This window comes from Rattus norvegicus, chromosome 1, assembly GCF_021556685.1.
Source record: "Rattus norvegicus strain SHRSP/BbbUtx chromosome 1, alternate assembly SHRSP_T2T, whole genome shotgun sequence".
NCBI lineage: Eukaryota > Metazoa > Chordata > Mammalia > Rodentia > Muridae > Rattus > Rattus norvegicus.
Genome location: NC_141534.1, coordinates 146,331,916 through 146,353,235, shown reverse-complemented (window position 1 = coordinate 146,353,235; position 21,320 = coordinate 146,331,916). Strand labels below are relative to the sequence as shown.

The window sequence follows — 21,320 nt, the reverse complement described above, 5'->3', positions numbered from 1 at the left end:
ATACATAAGAGTGAAGCTTTGAGGCTCTATGAGTAGTATATATTCATATTGATATATTTACATCCGGGCAGTCAGCTTCAGAACCTACATTTCTTTTTCTGAGGGAGTACCTCGTACATTACAGATTGACCTCTCCAGGGCTGGGATTACAAGCTTGCATCCAAAGGGCTTTGGGTATACTAGGCAAGCACTATACCACCTAAGCTACATCCCCAGTCTTAAAATTCACATCCCCAACCCCACTTGTTTTCCCACTTGGTTTTTCTTTTTCTTTTCTCTTCTTTCTTTCTTTTTCTTTTCTTTTCTTTTTTTTTTATTTTGAGGCAAGGTTTCAGTATGTATTCCTGGCTGGCCTTGAACTTCAGAAATCTACCTACCTCTGCTTTCTGAATGCTGGGATCAAAGTCCACATTTTTTGATCACCCGACTTCTGTTTCCACATGCAAAACACGGAGGAGGAAGAGAGGTTCAGGCAGATCAGACAACTCTCCCAGTTTCTAAGGGGAGGAGCCAGGATTCAAGTCCAGAGCTTTCAAAGCAAAGCTTTAGTCTTTTCCATTGTCCCCTGCTTCCTTGGCCTCAAAAGGTTTGGGACAAGAGGATGTAAAAATCACATCATTGGTGTCCTATATCCCGGTGGCTTGCAGACTAGTCATGATGGGGCCTTATTACCCTTGAAGGTGGTGGAGATTGGGGTTATCCACAAGGTTATCAGGAAAGAACACTGTGGTTTGGCCTGCAGCAAAGACAGAGACAAAGAAGAGAGTGAGAAAAGGGCCCATGGAGAGGTATTTAGAGAGCAGAATCAAGTCCCAAGAAAGAGGAAGGAGTCAAGAAAGATGCTCAGACTCTGGCATTGGGGAAGTGTTGGAATGCATAAGTGGTTTAGCAGGAGCCCAGCCTGAGGCTGGGCTGAAATCAGCCTCCTGGGGAAGGGAAAACCTTGTGTTCTGTAGAAAAGAACTGGATTTCGAAGCCAGGCAGGAAGTTCATGCCTATAATCCCAGTGCTTGGGAGGCAGAGGGGGAAGACAGGGCTGCCATAAGTTTGAGGCTAGACCAGGCTACAGATTGAGACCTCTACAAAACCAATACCAAACCATGCAAGCAATAGAACACCAAAAGGCTGGTAAGATGGCTCCATGAATCAAAGTGCTTGCTACCAAGCCTGAAGCTGAGCTAGATCCCCAGAACTCACCTGGTGGGAGAGGGAACCAACTCCATCAGCTGTTTGCGGGCTGCAATGCTGCAATAGTCATGCAAACAGTAGCATATGGTCACCCCAACACACACACACACACACACACACACACACACACACACACACACACACACTCACACACACAAAGAAAAAGTAAAAGATTTCAGGCTTAGCAGTTAGAAAAACTGAGACAAAACTCTCTTCCCAGGACAGAAAAATGGCTTGGCTCAAACTGTGTGGGGTCCCTGAATAGCTTTCTTTTTTTCTTTCTTTCTTTTTTTTTTTTTTTTCGGAGCTGGGGGCCGAACCCAGGGCCTTGTGCTTGCTAGGCAAGCGCTCTACCACTGAGCCAAATCCCCAACCCCAAGACCCATACTTTCATTCTGTCCTGTAAATAATTGTTATTATCTTGGCTCTTTAATATGTCTACATGTAGGGTTGGGGATTTAGCTCAGTGGTAGAGCGCTTGCCTAGGAAACGCAAGGCCCTGGGTTCGGTCCCCAGCTCCGAAAAAAAAAAGAACCAAAAAAAAAAAAAAAAAAAAAAGAAAGAAAGAAAGAAAGAAAGAAAACCCAAAATATGTCTACATGTAAAGTTCGGATGTTACATTTCCCGTTATTGTTACTTCATCACTGTCAAAACACATAGTTATATATATTTACCAGGCTGATCACAAATTCCTGGAGATCTTCCCTGCCTTGGCTTCCACAGTGCTGAGGTCAAAGGCACTCACCACCAGCCAGCTCCCTGTTTTTTTTTTTTTTTTTTTTTAATTTTTTTTTTCGGAGCTGGGGACCGAACCCAGGGCCTTGCGCATACTAGGCAAGCGCTCTACCACTGAGCTAAATCCCCAACCCCCCCTGTTGTATTTTTGATAATTTAGAAAAAAAGTTTCCAAGAGTTAGGTCACTGGGAATCAGTACCTCTTGTCAAATTCATGATATATTACCGAATTGCTTCCAAAAAGGGTTTTTTTAGACTACAGTCTTAGTATCAATGTAGGAGAGAACCAATTCCATGCTATTTTGGCCAGAATTGGGATGAAGATTTTGAACAAATATTTGATAAAGTGAAAATTCTTAAATATACTTTGTCTTTTCTTCTATTTATAATGAAATTAAACGTTTTTCATTTCCTGCATCTACTCCTTTAAAAAAAAGTTCTGTTTGTTTGTTTGCTTGTTTTTTTTTTTTGTTGTTGTTAGATTTATTAGTGTGTATGCACAGAGGTCAGAGGACAATTAAGTTTGTTCTCTCATGTGGCTTCTGGGAATCCAGGTGAGGTCATCAGGATTGGCAGCAAGTGTCTTTATGTGCTGAGACATCTCAATGGCCTCTGCATCTATTTCTTTTGTTACTCCTTTTGAGGAATACTCTATCTCACAAGTATTACAGGCATGTGCTTGTCATACCAGCTATAGTGCTGGGGTCAGAACCCGGGGTTTTGTGTAAGCACCTGTGTTACATCCTGAGCTTTGTCACTGTCATACACCTTCATTGTTACTAATGCTGTGTGTGAACACAAGTGCACAGCAAGTAGAGACAGTATTTGGAAGCCGGTTCTCTTCTCCTTTGGGTTCTGGGCATCAAACTCAGTTTGTCAGGCTTAAAGGGCAAGTGAGTTCGCCTGCGGAGCCATCTCCTGGCCCCTTATTCTGTTTTTTTTTTTTTTTAACCTCTTTCATCCACTGTGACCCTAACTTCTATGAAAGTATCAAGGAACTAAGCTGCTTTTCCTCAAAGTACTAATCAGTTATCTCAGCTGCATTTGTTAAATTCTTTCCTACAGCCAAATGATGATGCCCACTACACCACATTCTAAAATTATTTCATGCCAAGGGCCAGAAAAGACGACTACTTCTCTTCCAAATGACTGGAGTGGCTCCCAGCATTCGCTTCAGCTGCCTGTAAACTCCAGCTCTAAGGTGGCTTCTTCTAGTCTCTGAGGGCACCTGAACCCATATGTTCATGCCAACATGGGGACACATACACCTAGGACATAATTAAAATTAAATCTTTAAAAATGTTTACCACAAGGGGCTGGGGATTTAGCTCAGTGGTAGAGCGCTTGCCTAGGAAGCGCAAGGCCCTGGGTTCGGTCCCCAGCTCCGAAAAAAAAGAACCAAAAAAAAATGTTTACCACAGCTTATTGCGTTACAGTTCAATACTATGTCTCCCTTTCCTTGTTTTTTTTTTTTTTTTTTTTTTTTTCTTTTTTTTTTTCTTTTTTTTTTTCTTTTTTTTCCGGAGCTGGCGACTGAACCCAGGGCCTTGCGCTTGCTAGGCAAGCGCTCTACTGCTGAGCTAAATCCCCAACCCCACTATGTCTCCCTTTAATTATGATTTGGGGCTTGTGAGGTAAAGGCATTGTCAAGGCTGATGACTTACATTGAATCTCTGGAACTTACATGGCAGGAGAGAACTGACTCCCAAAGTTCTCTGATTTCCACACATGCACCATTGCAGGTGGGTGTGTCCTCTCCAATAAACATATAAATGTAACTTTAAAACATACTTCAAATTATCCTACTTGGTTTGATTGGTGGGCAAAGCTGGTTCCTTCTTGTTACTCTGTTTTAGAATTGTCTTTGATATTTCTGCCCAACATTTGAATCATTTTGTCACACTTCAATGCACTAGTCATTTGAATTTTTATTTACTAAAAACCAGGGATGTATGTGGTGGTGCAGCCTTTAATCCCAGCTCTTAGGAGGCAGAGTTCGGCGAATCTCTGAATTCAAAGCCAGCCAGGGCGACTTAGTGAGCCTCTGTTTCAAGGAAAGATAACATATAAACAAACAAATGAATAAATAAAAGGGAAAAGGTGTTAACCAATTTGAAACCAACAGTTCCTTTTAAATGGGATTGGACGAGAGATTCCTTATAATATCAACTTTCACCATTTAAAGGCGAGAATGACCATTTGCACTAGCAGACTTTTGCCTAACTCACTCCAACATTGTAATAATGAAAAATAAAAGCCTAGCTTTTGCTGGCCCAAGGTAAGAAGTCACACAAGCACCTCCTAATTCCCTCAAACTGGTGCAGCTGCTGGCACTAATTGCCAGTCCCGATCTTTGTTGCTGATGCGGTTGGCTCCAGGATGGAACCAGAATGAGGGGCTCAATCCTAGCCAGGTTTGGTTGCCAGGCTGACTGCGACCATGCTCCTGGGTTTCTATAGATATGCTCTCTAGGCGAGCGCGCTGACTTTTCTAGGGTGCCAGAGCGGCCGGACCCTTTGGCGCTCGGATCCCGGGGTACCGAGACTAGGTTTCCAAGGGCAGCTTTCAGCAGGACACCAACCGGAAGTGTCCTTGTTGTGCCGGAAGAAGGTGCGTTCTTGGAGCAGCCGGTGCCGAGAGAAGCGGGACCGGCAAAGATGATTCAGGCGATTCTGGTTTTCAACAACCATGGGAAACCGCGGCTGGTCCGCTTCTACCAGCGTTTTGTGAGTGCGGCCTGGCCCGTCACGCCCCTGTGGAGCACCCGAGCCTATCCCTTCCCCATGGCCCGCAGCAGCGCTGGGCAGCATCTCCGGCTCCGGCACCGTGCATGACCCACCCCCCTGTTCCTCCCTCATCCTTCCTGGATCTGGCTTTTCTGTGCTTTGTGACACTTTCCCTTGGGTCTTAGGTCCAGACGCAGTACACGGTGTGCCTCATTGAGATCTTGGATGACAGAAGCCTCTGTTTTTAAGTTTTTATATATATATATATTTTTTTTTATTGATGAGTGTAGTTGTGTGATGATGATCCGGTCGTTGGGTTCTTTTAGTTTATATTTTCTCAAGTGCATAGAGAGAAGTGCTTTCCTGGAATCACTTGCTTCAGCATTGACTGGGACACATCAGGGTTGAACTACTTTTTATCCTGTAGGGTTACAGAGTCTCTTTAAAAATCGGAGGGAATGAAATATTACAAGATGCCCATTGTAGTAGTGCGCACCTTTAAACTCAGAACTCAGGAGATGGAGGCGTGAGGATCAGGACTTCAAAGTTATTACAATACACAGCTAGTTCTAAGCCAGCTTGAGCTACACCAGACCGTATCCCAAGAAACCAAATAATTAAATAAACAAACAAATGTCATCCTGGGATGCCTCAGCAATGTTCATGTAAATTTGAATTTTCTAGAAACATTTCCTTTGGGAAAACGCAAATGTCATTATTTGCCTCCTGTTCCGCAACCTTTTATTCATGCTTAGGTTTCAAAATATCTGAGAGACTGATTAAGCATGAGAGGAAATGGAATCAGAAAACACTTAAGCTTCAGCCCCACCTTTTCTACAGGTTAAGAAATGTCTCTGGGCCTTTTATTCCTTTTTCATCATAAATTAAAAAAAAAAACTTGCTTTTTAAAATAGGACTTTTCCAAGAACATTTTAAAGAAAAACACTTAATATAGCTTCAATTTGTGTGTGCATTTGTTTCTCCTATTTTCTACATTTTTTTATTGAGCTATATATCACTATATAGCTACTTAATGTATGCAGTTTGGTGACATCTATTACAATTTGAGAACATTTTTATCTACTCCTAAAGAAACTCTCTCTGTTAGCAATCAACTCCCCTGTCCCTAAGCAAGCACTTATCTACTTTCTCTTTCACTTACAAGATATCCTTACGTTTCATCTGTATTGTAGTGTGTGTGTGTGTGTGTGTGTGTGTGTGTGTGTGTGTGTGTGTGTGTGTTTTCGTGCGCGCATGCATGCGCACACTCAGGCTGTCCTGGAACTGGAAATCCTTCTACTCAGGTAGGCCTGGTGGGTACATGTCTATAATCACAGCACTTGGGAAACTGAGGCAGGAGGATTGTGAGTTCAAAGCCACCCTGGCTACATAATGAAGACATTATAAACCACAAAAACAAAACCCAACAAACCAGCCACCGAAAGAGAAAAGATCCCACTACAGCCTTCCACTTCCTGGAACTGCAGGCATGCGCCACACTGTGCTCCAGTTCATTCACATTTCCCGTTCATTGCTCTGAACATATCATTTGTTAAGTCTTAGTATGGGCATTTCTTTTTATTTCTCCTGACTATATGTAGTAGAATCATTAGGCCACATGATAACTAAGTGGTAAACATCTAGGAAACTGGCAAGTGTTTTCCTAGTGGTTGTATTCTTTCATATTGCTACGAGCAGTGTATCAGTTTCCAATTTCAACATGTTTCCTTCTGAACTAGGAAGTGAATTCAGAGCATCCCTCATTCTAGGCAATCCTCCACCACTGAGCTATATAATCCTAGCCATGTTGTCTTTAATTAAAGGCATTTTAGTGGATGAAAATGGATCTCCTTTTTAAATGGTTTTAATGTTTGTCTCCATAGTGACTAAGGATGCTGAGCACCTGTCTTGTGCTTATTGGCTGTTTGTATATCTCTGAAGATCATAGAATTGTTTAAGAACTGCTTGAGTGAAACTCCCTTGAAAACTGCAGGGTAGTAAAAAGATAGGACAGGTTGTTAAAGTAACTGGGGCGTGTAAGCCGTCCGTAGTTTGCCCTTTCGTTGAGCCAGGTAGTTGGCTTCATTCTTTGATACCACCACCCCATCCTCAGGGTTTTTTTGACAGTTCCATCTATAGGTAGATAAAGACTTTAGTTGAAAAGATGTTTTGTTAGTTTAAGTAAGTGCTGATGCTTAGTGGACTTTGTGTTTCTGAGCTCACAGAGTTAATCTTTGACAACACCCTAGCAAATGTGAGCTTGCTGTGTTGTTCACATGGAAACCAGGAAGATAGTGATTGATTGGTTCCCATTTGTGGGCCAGTGATTAGCAAGTTTGCATTCATACATTCAGTAGATACTGAGAGGTTTTCAGAACTCACACTGAGGCAGCCACTTCCTCTCAGTGAATCAGTCCCCCTTTTATTTTTTGTGGCCCCCAATAGCTTTTAAGGAACTCTCTCACTGATTAGTCCCCTGTTTTTTGGTGTGCCTCCCTTAATGGCTTTTAAAGAACTGGCCACTTCAAAGCTAAGCTCAGTGGTGTAGAACAAAAGGGATTAAAATTTTTTTAATGTGTCTTTTTGGTTTAAGGAAGATTCAAGGTGAACATTTTTCTTATCCTGTTCAGTCCATAGTATAGTCCCCAGACCTGAAGCACTGCTGTTTGTGGGAGCGTGACAAAACAGACTCTGGTCCCAGCCCAGGCGGATTAAAGCAGAACCACATTTAAACACAATCCCCAGCCAACTCATCACACAGCCTCATGTGGGAAGACTGGCCAGAGGGTTTATATTATTTGTAGATTTATTTATTTTAAATGTATGAGTGTTTCCCTGCATGCATGTGTGTTCCACATGTGTACCTGGTGCCCTTGAAGAGTAGAAGTCAGCATGAATCCCTTGGAAATGGATTTATTGATGGTTGTCAGCCATCACCTGGCTACTGGGAATTGAACCCAAGTCTTCTGTAGGAGCAACAAATCTTAATGGCTGAACCAGTTCTCCAGTTCCTGATTTAGAGGGTTTTGTTGTTGTTTGTTTGTTTTCCAAAACAGGGTTTTTCTTTGTGGCCCTGGCTGATTTGGAACTCACTGTAGAACAAGCCGGCATCGAATTCACAGTAATCCACCTGCCTCTGCCACCCAAGCACTGGGATTAAAGGCATGCACCACTACTTCCCAGGTTCTGATTTAGATATTTTAACTACCTAGTTTCTGTTTGGTTTCTTCCTTATCCTGTCTGTTTTGAGACAGGCTCACTCTGTATCCCTGACTGACCTGGAACTTACTGTGTAGACCAGGCTGGCATTGAACTCACAGATATCCATCCACCTGCTTCTTCAAGTGCTGGTATTAAAGCACTGCCACTTCTTGCTTTCCCACCTCCTTATACAGGGTCTCACCTTCTTCCTGCCTTTACCTACCCAGGTGCTGGGATTACACACATGGTCTACTCAGTGGGTTTCCTTTCTCCTCTCCTCTCTACCCCTCCCCACTCTTCCCTCTTGTTTTGTTGAGATAGCCTGAACTTTACCATATAAACCAGGCTGCCCTTCAACTTAGTGACTGTCCTGTCTTAGGTGGCCTTGCAGGAGTGAACCACCATGCATGGCTTTTAAAAAGTATGCTGTACCTATTATAAAACCCTTACATATAAATGGAAATCAAATGTGATTTAACATGTGATTCATTCACCATTGAGGTTCTCAAGATTACAAGTGACTATTAAATGAAAAGAGTTTATTTGTGGTTTTGTTTAGATGTCCCAAAATCAGATCTATAAATACATTTTCTGTTTTGCCAGTAATCTTTTGTCTGTGAGTAAAGCAACATCTCATATGTAGTACTGGTATTAAGTAAAAGTGACAAATTTATCTTTGAGACATGTGCATGATTACATCTTGACCTTCATACAGTTCTGGAGCTTTGAGACTCGTTACATACCCAGTATTGATTTTATTCAGAGGATTGGGGTCAGATTAAAAAAAAGATTTAAGGATTTTGTGAGATTATGAATTCCAATTCCTTGTTTGACTCTGAGCTTGTCTGTAAGATATAAAGGCTCGTGACTGAAATACCTAGGTAAATAAGCCCACGTTAATCACTGTAACCTTGTTTTCCCCATAGTCACTCTCTGCCTTCTGTGTGCTTTGTGTGCTTATGTATGAGCTTTTCCAGTTGTGCCCCATTTGGAACCCCTTGATTGGTTGATTGATTGATTGATTGTGCATTGGTGTGAGAGTGTCAGATTCCCTGGAACTGGAGTTACAGGCAGTTGTGAGCCTCCATGTGGGTGCTTGGAATTGAACCTGGGTCCTCTGGAAGAGTACCCAGCGCTCTTCATTGCTGATCTCTCTAGCCCAGAATCCCTTCTTTACCTATCTGCTCTTATTGATAGGTGCACGTTTTCCTCATCTGCCCCCTGATTTTTTTTTTTTGTTGTTGTTCCATAGCCAGAAGAAATTCAACAGCAGATTGTTCGAGAGACCTTCCACCTGGTCCTCAAGCGAGATGACAACATCTGTAACTTCTTAGAAGGTGGAAGGTAAACCATCAGCTTCAGGTGGCCGTCTCCCTCCTCCCCCAGCTCCACGTTGGGTGGCCTTGGTTGTTTTCATTTCTTCTAGTACTGCGGGGGTCAATGGTTACCTGATGCAGCATAACCTATTCTTTTGTCTGGTGGGGGCTGGGAGTGAGGGTCCAACACAACCATGTTTCTCTGTATAGTCCAGACTGGCCCTGAACTCAGGTCTGCTCGCCTCATAGTGCTAGGATTACAGGTGTGCACTGCTACACCAGACCCAAGTAACCTGCTCTTAGCATGAGCTGCCCAGGAAGACGCCTGATTCCTGGGAAACACTTGCACTGAGCTTCAGCCATCACTGAGATTTTTTCTTTCTCTTTTTATATAACTTATTTCTAATTTATGTGCATTGGGTGTCAGATCTCCTGGATTTGGAGTTTACAGATAGTTGTGAGCTGCCATGTAGGTGCTGGGAATTGAACCTGAATCCTCCAGAAGAGCAGACAGTGTTCTTAACCTCTGAGCCATCTCTGCAGCCCCTGGTCATCACTCTGTATGGTCACTGGCAGGATAGGCAAGAGAAGGGTGACAATGGAGTAAAGGGGCCTCAAGCTCCCCTTCCACACTCAGTTGCCATCATGTGGAGATGCCCGCTCTTCTTTGTTAGGCCCATTCCCGTTCTTTGATAAGTTTACTTAAGACCTGGGTTCTCAACTGCTACTGCCGTCTCCCACAGTTTGATTGGTGGCTCTGACTACAAACTGATTTACCGGCACTATGCTACCCTCTACTTCGTGTTTTGTGTGGATTCATCAGAGAGTGAACTTGGGATCTTGGACCTCATCCAGGTATGTGAAGTCACAGACTAATGGCAACAACTCTCTGAGTTTGCGTGGGGATGGGGGCATTCAGTAACTGTCCTCTGGGTCTTTTTTTTTTTCAGTCTCATTGATGTCCATAAGAGTTACCAGGGGTTGGAGAGATGGCTCAGCGGTTAAGAGCACTGGCTGCTTTTCTAGAGAGCCTGAGTTCAATTCTCAGCAACCACATGGTGGCTCACAACCATCTATAGTGAGATCTGTTGCTCTTTTCTGGCCTGTAGGCATACATGCATGCAGGCAGAATGCTGTATACATAGTAATCTTTAAAAAAAAAAAAAGTTTCCAGACGTCCACCAGGTGGTGCTCTGGGAAAAGGCCTGAGAACCTTCCGGGACTTCGATTTGAATGGTGGTTCCTACCCAGCCTTCACACTGCCCTCGGTTATTAATATTTTGAATTTTCTTTCCGCTCTGAAACCATATTACATTTATGTATTTATATTTCCTGTGTGCAAGACACTTCCTGTGTGCAAGACTTGTGTTTGTGCAGATACTGTGGAGGCCAGTGGGTGCCTTCCTCACTTGCTCTCCACCTTACTGTCTGAGATAGGGTCTTTCACTGGACCTGGAGCCACTGACCTGCTAGACAGACTAGACTTGCCAGCAGATCCTGGGCATCATCCAGCCTTTGCCAGGATTTGCTGCAGAGGCTTTTTGTTTGGGTTCTGGAAGTTGAAGCTCACGGCCTTTATTTGTGCAGCAAGCACTTTACAGACTGAGCCATCTCCCCAATCTTAAGTATTTTACATTTTAATTTTATTTGCAATGGCGGCCTAAAGCCAGGGCATGGAACATACATAGTGCCTTACTCCCTAGTTTACTTTCATAACCAGTTCCAAGAACTGGGGTCCTCGTAACGAAGAGTCTAAAGGTGCACAGGAAGCAAAAGCAGCTCTTACACAACAGAGTGGAAGCTGACAGGTGAGCACAGTGGTGGTGCAGCCCAGCCCTCAGGAGGCAAGGCAGGAGCATTACGGGGAGTACAGGGCATTATGGGGAGCATGGTGCCCAAGGCAGGGGTATTACGGGGAGCACAGGGGCATTATAGGGAGCCTGGTGCCCAAGGCAGGGGTATTACGGGGAGCACAGGGGCATTACAGGGAGCACGGTGCCCAAGGCAGGGGTATTATGGGGAGCACAGGGGCATTACAGGGAGCACGGTGCCCAAGGCAGGGGTATTATGGGGAGCACAGGGGCATTACAGGGAGCATGGTGCCCAAGGCAGGGGTATTTATGGGGAGCACAGGGGCATTACAGGGAGCACAGTGCCCAAGGCAGGGGTATTATTGGGAGCACAGGGGCATTATGGGGAGCATAGTGCCCAAGGCAGGGGTATTACGGGGAGCACAGGGGCATTATAGGGAGCCTGGTGCCCAAGGCAGGGGTATTACGGGGAGCACAGGGGCATTACAGGGAGCACGGTGCCCAAGGCAGGGGTATTATGGGGAGCACAGGGGCATTACAGGGAGCATGGTGCCCAAGGCAGGGGTATTACGGGGAGCACAGGGGCATTACGGGGAGCACAGTGCCCAAGGCAGGGGTATTATGGGGAGCACAGGGGCATTACAGGGAGCACGGTGCCCAAGGCAGGGGTATTATGGGGAGCACAGGGGCATTACAGGGAGCATGGTGCCCAAGGCAGGGGTATTATGGAGAGCACAGGGGCATTACAGGGAGCACGGTGCCCAAGGCAGGGGTATTATGGAGAGCACAGGGGCATTACAGGGAGCATGGTGCCCAAGGCAGGGGTATTACAGGGAGCACAGGGGCATTATGGGGAGCACAGTGCCCAAGGCAGGGGTATTATAGAGAGCCCTGGTTGCCTTTCGTGAGTTCTCGGTCTTGAAGATGAAAGAGTGTTTAAACAGACTAAGAACAGAACTGCATGGGACAAGACTGCTGGAATTTGAAAGAAAAAACAACAGGACAGACATGCTGGAAACCTCAGGGGCCACCAGATGGGGAAATGGAGAAATCAGAAAATCAGGTACCAGCCCTTGCATAGAAGAGAGCTGGAGACCCCATCTCAAACAAGATAGTGAGGACCAACACCTGAGGTTACCCTCCGACCTCTACATGAAAGTCATGCCTTTTGAGTTAGAGGTCAGGAAAGCATTGCACTTCCTGTTTCTACAAAAACAACTAGACATTTCATAGTTGAAGTATTAAATGGTGACGAAGGACAGTGTTTGAAAATTCATCTACTATGGATCACCTGATACTGAGTCCCATAAAATTACAAAATCGGACCAGCTGTGGTGGTGCATGCCGGTCATCCCAGCACCCTGAGACAAGGAGGGAGGAGGATCATTGGCAAGTTTAGGGCCCCACCTGGTCGACATAGTGAGTTCAGGCCAGCCAGTAGGCCAGTGAGGGTCCAGTGAGACCCTGTCTAAAAACAAAGCAACAAAACTGTTGCAAAGTCATAACAAAAAAACATAAATAATATTTAAAGTGAATACAGCTTTGCCTTGTTGGAGGTCACGCGGAGACAACAGCAGCCTCAGAGATGGATTCAGTGGATTAGATTTGGAAGCAAGTGCCGTTCCTTCAGGGAGCCTTCAAGAGCCCAGACAAGGGACACTCAGGGAAAGTAAAGAACTGAGTGTGGTGTATGTGTGAGCATGGTACAGGCCAGTGAGTGAGGTGAGCTAACAGCAACTCAGATCCCACCAACTGAAAGGACTGCATTTATTTTTAAGAATCATTTTACTGTAAATGTCTACCTTTAATCACAGTGTGAGTGCTACGGTGAGGTTTAGAGGTCGGTCTTACTAGGATTTCTATGTGTCGTATTCAGGGTTTCTAGTCCTGCACAAACATCATGACTGACTAAGAAGCAGGTTGGGGAGGAGAGGGTTCATTCAGCTTACATGTCTACATTGCTGCTCATCACCAAGGAAAGTCAGGACTGGAACTCAAGCAGGTCAGGAATCAGGAGCTGATGTACAGGTCATGGAGGGACGTTACTTAACTGGCTTCCCCTGGCTTGCTCAGCTTGCTCTCTTATAGAACCTAAGACCACCAGCCCAGGGACAGCACTACCCACAATGGGTTGGGTCCTCCCCGCTTGATCACTAATTGAGGAAATGCCTTACAGCTGGGTCTCATGGAGGCATTTCTTCAAGGGAGGCTCTTTCTCTGTGATAACTCCAGCTTGTGTTAAGTTGACACACAAAAACAGCCACACTATGGCTGTGATAAAACATCATGATTAAAAAACAACTTAGGCAGGAAAGGGATAAACCCTTTCAGTTTACAGTTCCACATCACAGCCTATCACTGAGGAAAGGCAGGAACTGATGCAGAGGCCATGAGGATTGCTGCTTTCTGGCTTGCTCTCTATGGCTTGCCTTTTTATGCCATTCAAGATCACAAGCGCAGGAGTGGTTCCACCCATAGTGAGTGAGCTGGGCCTTCCCACATAATCATCAGTCAAGAAAATGCCAACAGGCTTGCCCGCAGGCCAGTGTGGTGACTAGCTAGTGTCAAGTTGACATAACACTGCCAGCACCAGGTCAGAAATACCTTGTTGGAGTCAGTTCTCTCCCTCTACTGTGTGAGTCCTAGAGATAACACACATTGTCAGGCTTTACCCAAGCGATCCTGCTGGCCCTGTGTTTGAATTTTGAGGTTTTATGACAAATTCCGATACATAGTAAGAAAAATCAGTCCTTGTTGTGTTATTGCCATTTTCTCAGAGGTTCTTTAATATTTTCCAGAAAAAAAATAATTTGGCATATGTAAGTGAAGAAATTTCCAATTTAGTAAAATTTCCCGGTACTAATGGACTTGAATGGTCAGGTTATAAAGATTCATGATGAGGTGGTATCGTGATTGAAAACCATCTCATATTTAGCTGCTATTGTGTTTATTTTTGTTTTTTTAAGACAGGGTTTTTCAGTGAAGCCCTGGCTATCCAAGAAATTGTGTTGTGGATCAGGCTGGCCTCAAACTTAGAGATCAGCCTGACTGAGCCTCCCAAGTGCTGGGATTCAAGGTGTTCGCCACCACTGCCTGGCTTTAACTGCTATGTTGAACAAAAAAACTACATTGCTTAAAAATACAAGGAGTTATAAATAGTGCCACTATGAAATGTCTGTGTCTGTTTTTAGTCTCATGTCTCCACGCCTTTCTGTAAGGTATACACCTGAGGAGTATAATTGCTAGGTCCTAGAATATTAATGCTTAATGGCCTGCCACTTTCCAGTGTTTGGTTTCCAATAGAAACCATGTACCAGTTATCAGGATGTCAGGCGCACATTTGCCCTTTGCATCTTGATATTGGGATCATCAAGGAAAACAGTAGTTGAGCTCTGGATGGAATAACAGTTTGCTAACTAATGAAGGCAGAAATTGGTACCAGGATGTGGGGGTGTGTGTGGCTGTGGCAGACCCAGCCACGTGTATTTGGGAAGACTGGTGGCATTTGAGATTTGGGCTGGGAAAGCCATCAAGCGTTCAGAGCTCAGGCTTGTTCTGTGGGAACTTGGAAAATAAGCAGTTGAGAGTGCACATGATAGAGGTCTAGCTTGTTACATTTCAGAAAAACTGCCAGGGCCATTTATATACTATTTGAATTAAGTGTCTTTCTGCTCAGCTGGGAATGAAGAATCAGTCGTGATTATTAACAGAGACCAGCGCTATTGGAGTAAAACCTTTGCTTTGCTAGAACAAATGATGCTAGTCAGCTGGAGCTAAGAAATTAGCAGTAGTTAGAAGAGACAAGTGTCACTGAGGTGAAATCTTTTGAGAGGTGTTTCTTCAGGGTTGGCATACAGAAACTGATCAAAGGAGGCTGAGGCTGAATCTCATGCTAGGAGTCTTGGTAATAAATAAGAGTCATCTAGGTGGAACTGGCTTTGAAGGCATGAAGGAGTTATGGAGAACATCTGAGGTTTGGCACCAGGAGAGAGTAGAAGAGTCCATTGATGAGGGTGCAGTCAAAGTCCCAGAATTGAAGGTGTTGTGGAGAGAAGCTAAGGCTTGGCACCATGCTGTATTGTCACAGTTCCTAAAGAGAACCCAGGAAAGGTTATTGGTGAAGGGAGAGGCCACTTGCAAAGACTCTAGCATTTTTGAAATGCTAGCACCTTGGGATGGCCATTGGAGAACAGCAGCAGCTGTGAAGGGGACACACTAGCTCGAGCCTAGGAGACAAGCTGTGTGTGCTGCTGAAGCAGAGCTGGAGAAGTGGCTCAGGCCCTCAGGAGCCCAGAGAATCGTGGGTGAGTCCCAGATATCAGACACTAAACTTTTTACACTGTTGAATTTTGGTTTGGCTTTAGTCTGATTGTGACTGTGCCCTGGCACTTCTTTTTTGAAATAAGAAGAATATAACTTATTATTATTATTATTTTTATTTTACAGGAGCCTAGTTAAGAGACTAGCACTTTAGAGAGGCTTTGGATATTTTAGAGAAACTTTGAGGAAAACTGAATATTTTAAAGAGACTGAACTTTTAAAGTGTTTGAATTTTTAAGACTGGGACTTTTAAAAGTTAAAGTGTTGGAGAAATGGCTCAGAAAGAGGGAGCCTCAGTTGAGAAGATGTCCCATCAATTGGCCTCTGCATCAGAAGGACGAGGGAGGGTGTGCCAGGCTTACCCCTTACACGCGATGTCTGTAAGACAGTGACTGATGGTCTTCTCTCTATCTGTTTCTTCTTATTCCTTAGGTTTTTGTGGAGACTCTGGATAAGTGTTTTGAAAATGTCTGTGAGTTGGACTTGATCTTCCATATGGATAAGGTATGTCCTCTCCCAGAACAGGGCTCCTGGAAAACTAGGAGTTAGGATATCTCCTGCCACCAGGCATCTCCTGTTTTCTCACTTGCTCCTTTTTTCCGACCTAGTTCTAGAGTCTGTTTTAATTAATTAGTCAATTAATTTTGCAGTACTGGGGGTTGAGTCCAGGGCCTCCCACATGCTAACTGGCTACTCTGCCACTGATGCATACATCAAGTCTGAACCTGTTTTGTTTAGTGAGTTTAATAGTTCTGAGAGGCCAGTGGGCGGGCTCAGTGGGTAAAGGTAGTTGCTTGCCAAGCTTGGACGTCCTGAGTTGGATCTGCAGAATCCACATGATAAAAGGAGAAAACTGACGACTGCAAATCGTCCTGTCATCTCCACACATGCTTCGTGATGGCATGTGTGTGCCCCACCTCAGAAAAAGCAGACAGATTAAGCAAGCATGTTTTTATCCATCTGCTTCTTTATTTGCTGGTTGATTTTGTTGTTTGTTTTTGAGACAGGGTTTCTCTATGTAGCCTTGGAACTCTACAAACCTGGCTGGTCTTGAATTCAGAACCACCTGTCTCTGTTTGGATTAAAGTTTAAACATGTTTTTAAAAAGTTAGATGTTGGGGCTGGGGATTTAGCTCAGTGGTAGAGCGCTTACCTAGGAAGCACAAGGCCCTGGGTTCGGTCCCCAGCTCCGAAAAAAAGAACCCAAAAAAAAAAAAAAAAGTTAGATGTTAAATAGTTTTGAGAGTTTTGTTTTTTTTTTTTGTTTGTTTGTTTGTTTTTACAAACTCCAAATGGTTAGGTCATTCCCAGACAGAGACAGCTGGGCAGGAGCCCCTGGGAATGTCTCTCTACCCAGCTATGAGTTTGGAAGGAAGAGAAGAGGCTAATTCTGGTACTGCTACCACCACAGCTGCCACAGCCAGGAGCTGGGAGACCTCAAGCAGCAAGCTGACCTCTAGAGGTCAGGACAAACTCAGAATCAGGCAAGAATCAGACAGGAACATCAGATACTGCAAGAGCACACAGATTCAACAAGTGGGAAGAGAGTTTTTTTTTTTCTAATTGTAATGTATATGTTTTTTGTTGTTGGTTTTTGTTTTCCTTCTCTTTTCTTTTAGATTTTTTTTTTATTGTATGTATATGAGTGCTTTCTCTTCGTGCACACCAGAAGAGGGCATCAGATCCCATTACAGATGGTTGTGAGCCACCATGTGGTTGCTGGGAATTGAACTCAGGACCTCTGGAAGAGCACCCAGTGCTCTTAACCACTGAGCCATCTCTCCAGCCCATGTATGTGTGTTTTGTTTACATGTATGTTTATGCTACAAGTGTGTGCCTGATATCCCAAGAGACAAGAATATGTCATTGGATCCTCTGGGACTGGAGTTACAGATTGTAAGCTGCTGTGTGGGTGCTGGAAATTGAACCCAGATCCTTTAAAAGAGTAGCCAGTGTTCTTACCTGCCGAGCCATCCCTCCAGCACTGGTGTACTTTGGATTTTGTTGTTGTTGTGTGTGCTAAAATCTATTAGTTGTTAGCACACAGAGATCATCACTGGGCCTGTTCTTCCTGGTTGCTGACTCAGAACCAGGTGTCTTCAGCTCCAGTCAGGAGATCTGATGCCCTCACCTGGCCTCGGCAGACGGCAGGCATGCATGTGCTATGTACAAAACTCATGCACGCAAAGTAAAAATAAACCTTAAAAACCAAAATAAAATCATATATCCCTGCCGAGGAGCAGTGGAGTGACTAATGCATCTGTAACATCATTTGAAATCAGATGCAAGATACTTTCAGGAAAGCGCACTCAGAGTTGAAATGGACCCAAGTAATGTTCTCAGTTTTGTTTGGTTAGCATAACTGTGATGAGGCCTGAGTCCTAATGTGCCAAGTTAAACAGGAGACAACTCACAGGGGATAGGAATGTAATTCTGTCCAGCTGGTACATGTGGTCTTCAGTGCTATTCTCTGGTAAATCAGCCAGTGACCTTCCAATGATCCATGGCTTTTGGAAGGAGGTGTGAGTGTGTGTGTGTGTGTGTGTGTGTGTGTGTGTGTGTGTGTGTGTTTAATTTTTTTGAGACAGGTTCTCATGTATCCCAAGCTGGCATTAAACTCACTACATAGCTGAGGATGACCTTAACTTTTTTTTGGTAAGATTTATTATTTATAAGCACACTGTAGCTGTCCTCAGACACACCAGAAGAGGGCATCGGATCTCTTTACAGATGGTTGTGAGCCACCATGTGGTTGCTGGGAATTGAACTCAGGACCTCTGGAAGAGCAGTCAGTGCTCTTAACCGCTGAGCCATCTCTCCAGCCCCCTTAGCCCTTCTCTTTGCATGCACCAGTGGTTGTTCACTAGTTGTTAAGTATGTTACTGTCTTATGATTTACACCAAGGAGAGCACTTCCCCTCCGTACTATAAGGGGGACAAAAAGTTAACACTGAAAATATGAAATGGAGTTGTCTTTTTCTTTTTTTTTTTTTTTTTCGGAGCTGGGGACCGAACCCAGGGCCTTGTGCTTGCTAGGCAAGCGCTCTACCACTGAGCTAAATCCCCAACCCCTGGAGTTGTCTTTATAGGCCTTACTATTGTTACTTTAAAAGGGATGGGCTTTTGATGTTGTTGTTGTTTTGTTCTTTGAGACCTTGTAGCCACAGCATGTATGTAGAGGTCAAAGGACAGACTTATGGGAATTGGTCAGTTCTCTCTACCATGTGGAGCCGAGGTCATTAGGCTTGGCAGCAAGTGCCCCTACCTACTGAGCTATCCTGACACCCTGCTCATTTTTTTTTAAGTTGTAAAAAATTGGGTGCTATTGGGATTACTGTGTGATAGACAGAGTGGGTTCCTTTGCAAGTGCTAGCTGTTTGTTTGCAAATACGGGTGGGATACATTTCAGTGTCTCAGCATAGATTAAAAGATTGGTCTTGGGGTTGGGGATTTGGCTCAGTGGTAGAGTGCTTGCCTAGCATGCGCAAGGCCCTGGGTTCGGTCCCCAGCTCCGAAAAAAAAGAAAAAAAAAAAAAAAAAAGATTGGTCTTTCTGGAGAAAGGAATTTCATAATTGACAAAAAAAAGACATAGCTCTCTCATCTTCTGTGGTCCCTGTTGTACTAGGTGCAGTCTGCTGAAGTGACCATCTTCATTTCTCTCACAGTGAGCTCTCTTTTTTTTTTTTTTTTTTTTGGTTCTTTTTTTTTTTTTTCGGAGCTGGGGATCGAACCCAGGGCCTTGCGCTTCCTAGGCAAGCGCTCTACCACTGAGCTAAATCCCCAACCCCCGAGCTCTCTTTTTATAAATGATTTCTTCTTATTTTATGTGTACTAGTGTTTTGCCTGCATGTATGTCTCTGTGAGTGTACCAGATCCACTGGAACTGGATTTACAGACAGGTGTGAGCTGACATGTGGGTGCTGGGAATTGAACCTGGGTTCTCTGGAAAAGCAACCAGTACTCCTAACCTGCGCCATCTCTAGCCTGAGAGCTCTCTCTTTATCAGGAGTTCATAAGCGCAGCAGTGTCAGTGGTGAGCAACACAGAGTAGGCGTTAGGCAGTCTGTCTGAGTGCTAGATGTCCATAGACATTATTTGCGAAGACCCCCTGCCCAGTACTTCATCCCTTGGGGACCTGGAGAGTGGAACACCCGGAAGAGCCAGTTGGTTTTGTACAGCATAGAGTGTGGGGAAGGGGAGTCTCTGGTTCAAGCTGCTCCATCCAGGCAGTGTAAAGTGTGCTTCTAAGACTACTTCTGAATCCCACGGTGCTGTTCATGCCCGACTGTCTTTGTTTGGTTGTAAGAATTTTCTGGGGGCTGGAGAGATGGCTCAGAGGTTAAGAGCACTCAGTTCCAGAGGACCCTGGTTTAATTCCCAGCACCCACATGGCATCTCACAACTGTATATAACTCCAGTTCCAGGGAACTGGTACCCTCAAACAGATATGCAAGCAAAACAACAATGTACATAAAAATTTTTAAAAAAGAAAGAACGAAAAAAAAAGTCAGGGAAAAAAAAGGAATTTTCTGTGCCTGGCTCTTCATACCAGATCACCCACACTTCTCCCACCCTTCCAACTCCAGTCATTTCTCTCTTAAGACAACAAACAGGCAAAACCCCCAAACAAACAAAAACCCTATATACTTAAAATCCATAAAACCACAAAATTAATCATACCATAAAAGCAAAAGACCAGTAAAGTTAAAAATGCCCAAATAAAGCATTATGAGACAAAAAAAAAGTTACAGAAATACCATTGCATTCATTTTCTGCTTGCCATTTCCTGCTGGGTCTGAGACCCGCCCTGAAGTATGGTTTGTATAAATTAAAAAAACAAAACAAAACAAAAGATTTCTAACTTGAATTGCATCAAATTCATTAACTATTTGAAGGTTGTTTACCTTTTTATAATGTAAACTGCACCTGTAGTGTATCTTTACAAAGTGTTCAAGACCAGCTGTCCTAGAACTTCGTGTATAGCCTGTCATGTAGACGGCTTCAAATCTGTAGTAATCCTCTTGCCTCAGCCTCAAGAGTTTAGGGTTATAGACACGAGCCACCATTTCTTTAGATCTGTCAATTAGCATTTATGGTTTTTTCTTAGAGGTTTTTCATTTTATTAAATTTTATCTTAGATATCTACTTTTATGTATATGGTATTTGGAATATTCACTTTAAATGTATTGTTGCTAAAATTCACTTTATTTTTATATGTTTACACTAAGACCAGTGGTTGTATTAAACTCTTAGGAATTCTTTTATATATAGACATTTTGTTAATTTCTTTCCAGTGTTTTTCCTTCTGTGTGTTTTCTGCCCTCACTCTGTGGCCCAGGCTCTAGTGTTGTGAGGGCTAGGAATGGGATAAACGAGTTAGGCCGGCTTGCTGGGTCCCAGAGCCGTTGCCGTGAAGCGCAGCATTGGCTGTGGGGCTTTTGTAAACGTCATCAGGTGAAGGTTTCTTCCTTGCTCTCCTAGTGGCTAGGGGTTTCTGGTCAGGAAAGGATGTCAGGTTTCATCAGAAGAAGCCCTCCTCTGTCTCCTTGGGTGCCTTTTTGCCTCATCCTTCTAATGCCATTTTAAACATCTGTGAGGATGTCTGCTCAGTCAGTAACGTGATTCCAGCTCTGTTTTATTGGGCATGGCTTTTAGAAAGAAGTAAATGGCCATAAAAACGCTGCCCTTTCTCCTGTGTCTTATCTTCACATCAGTTCCATAAAGCTTCTTGCTGCTGCAGCAGATTTCTTTTACTGTTCATACATCTGGTTATTTTTAGCTGTGGGTTGGCACTGAGAAATGACTGCTCATATCTATTCATTGTTGAAATCGATGATAGAAGGAGTCAGAACCCTGTCTTAGTCACCCTTAGACTGCCTGAAGGTGTTATCCAGCAAGCAACTTCACTTTCCATGCATTTCAGGCTGACTCTTCGCACCCTCGAAGCCTTTGCCATCTCATGTATCTTGATAGTCAGCTGTTTTGTTTACCTTATGTAGGCAAAAGACCTATCTCAAAACAGC

General features: G+C 44.0%; 1 protein-coding gene and 1 long non-coding RNA gene across 2 annotated transcripts in view; one reads left to right on the top strand and one right to left on the bottom strand.

The window, feature by feature from the left end:
- Positions 1-285: 285 nt before the first annotated feature.
- Positions 286-3,332, bottom strand: LOC147996859 (uncharacterized). Its single transcript, XR_015651748.1, has 2 exons — positions 2,039-3,332; positions 286-1,544 (listed from the first exon to the last, which is right to left on the bottom strand). It is a non-coding gene; the product is annotated as an uncharacterized LOC147996859 (long non-coding RNA).
- A 1,211-nt stretch (positions 3,333-4,543) lies between these two features.
- The window catches only part of Ap3s2 (adaptor related protein complex 3 subunit sigma 2), a 40,426-nt gene continuing 23,649 nt past the window's right edge, over positions 4,544-21,320 (top strand). The window contains 4 exon segments of the mRNA NM_001115039.1: positions 4,544-4,649; positions 9,103-9,194; positions 9,910-10,021; positions 15,730-15,801. Of these exon segments, the coding sequence (NP_001108511.1) occupies positions 4,581-4,649; positions 9,103-9,194; positions 9,910-10,021; positions 15,730-15,801 (345 nt within the window). The 5' untranslated portion in view covers positions 4,544-4,580.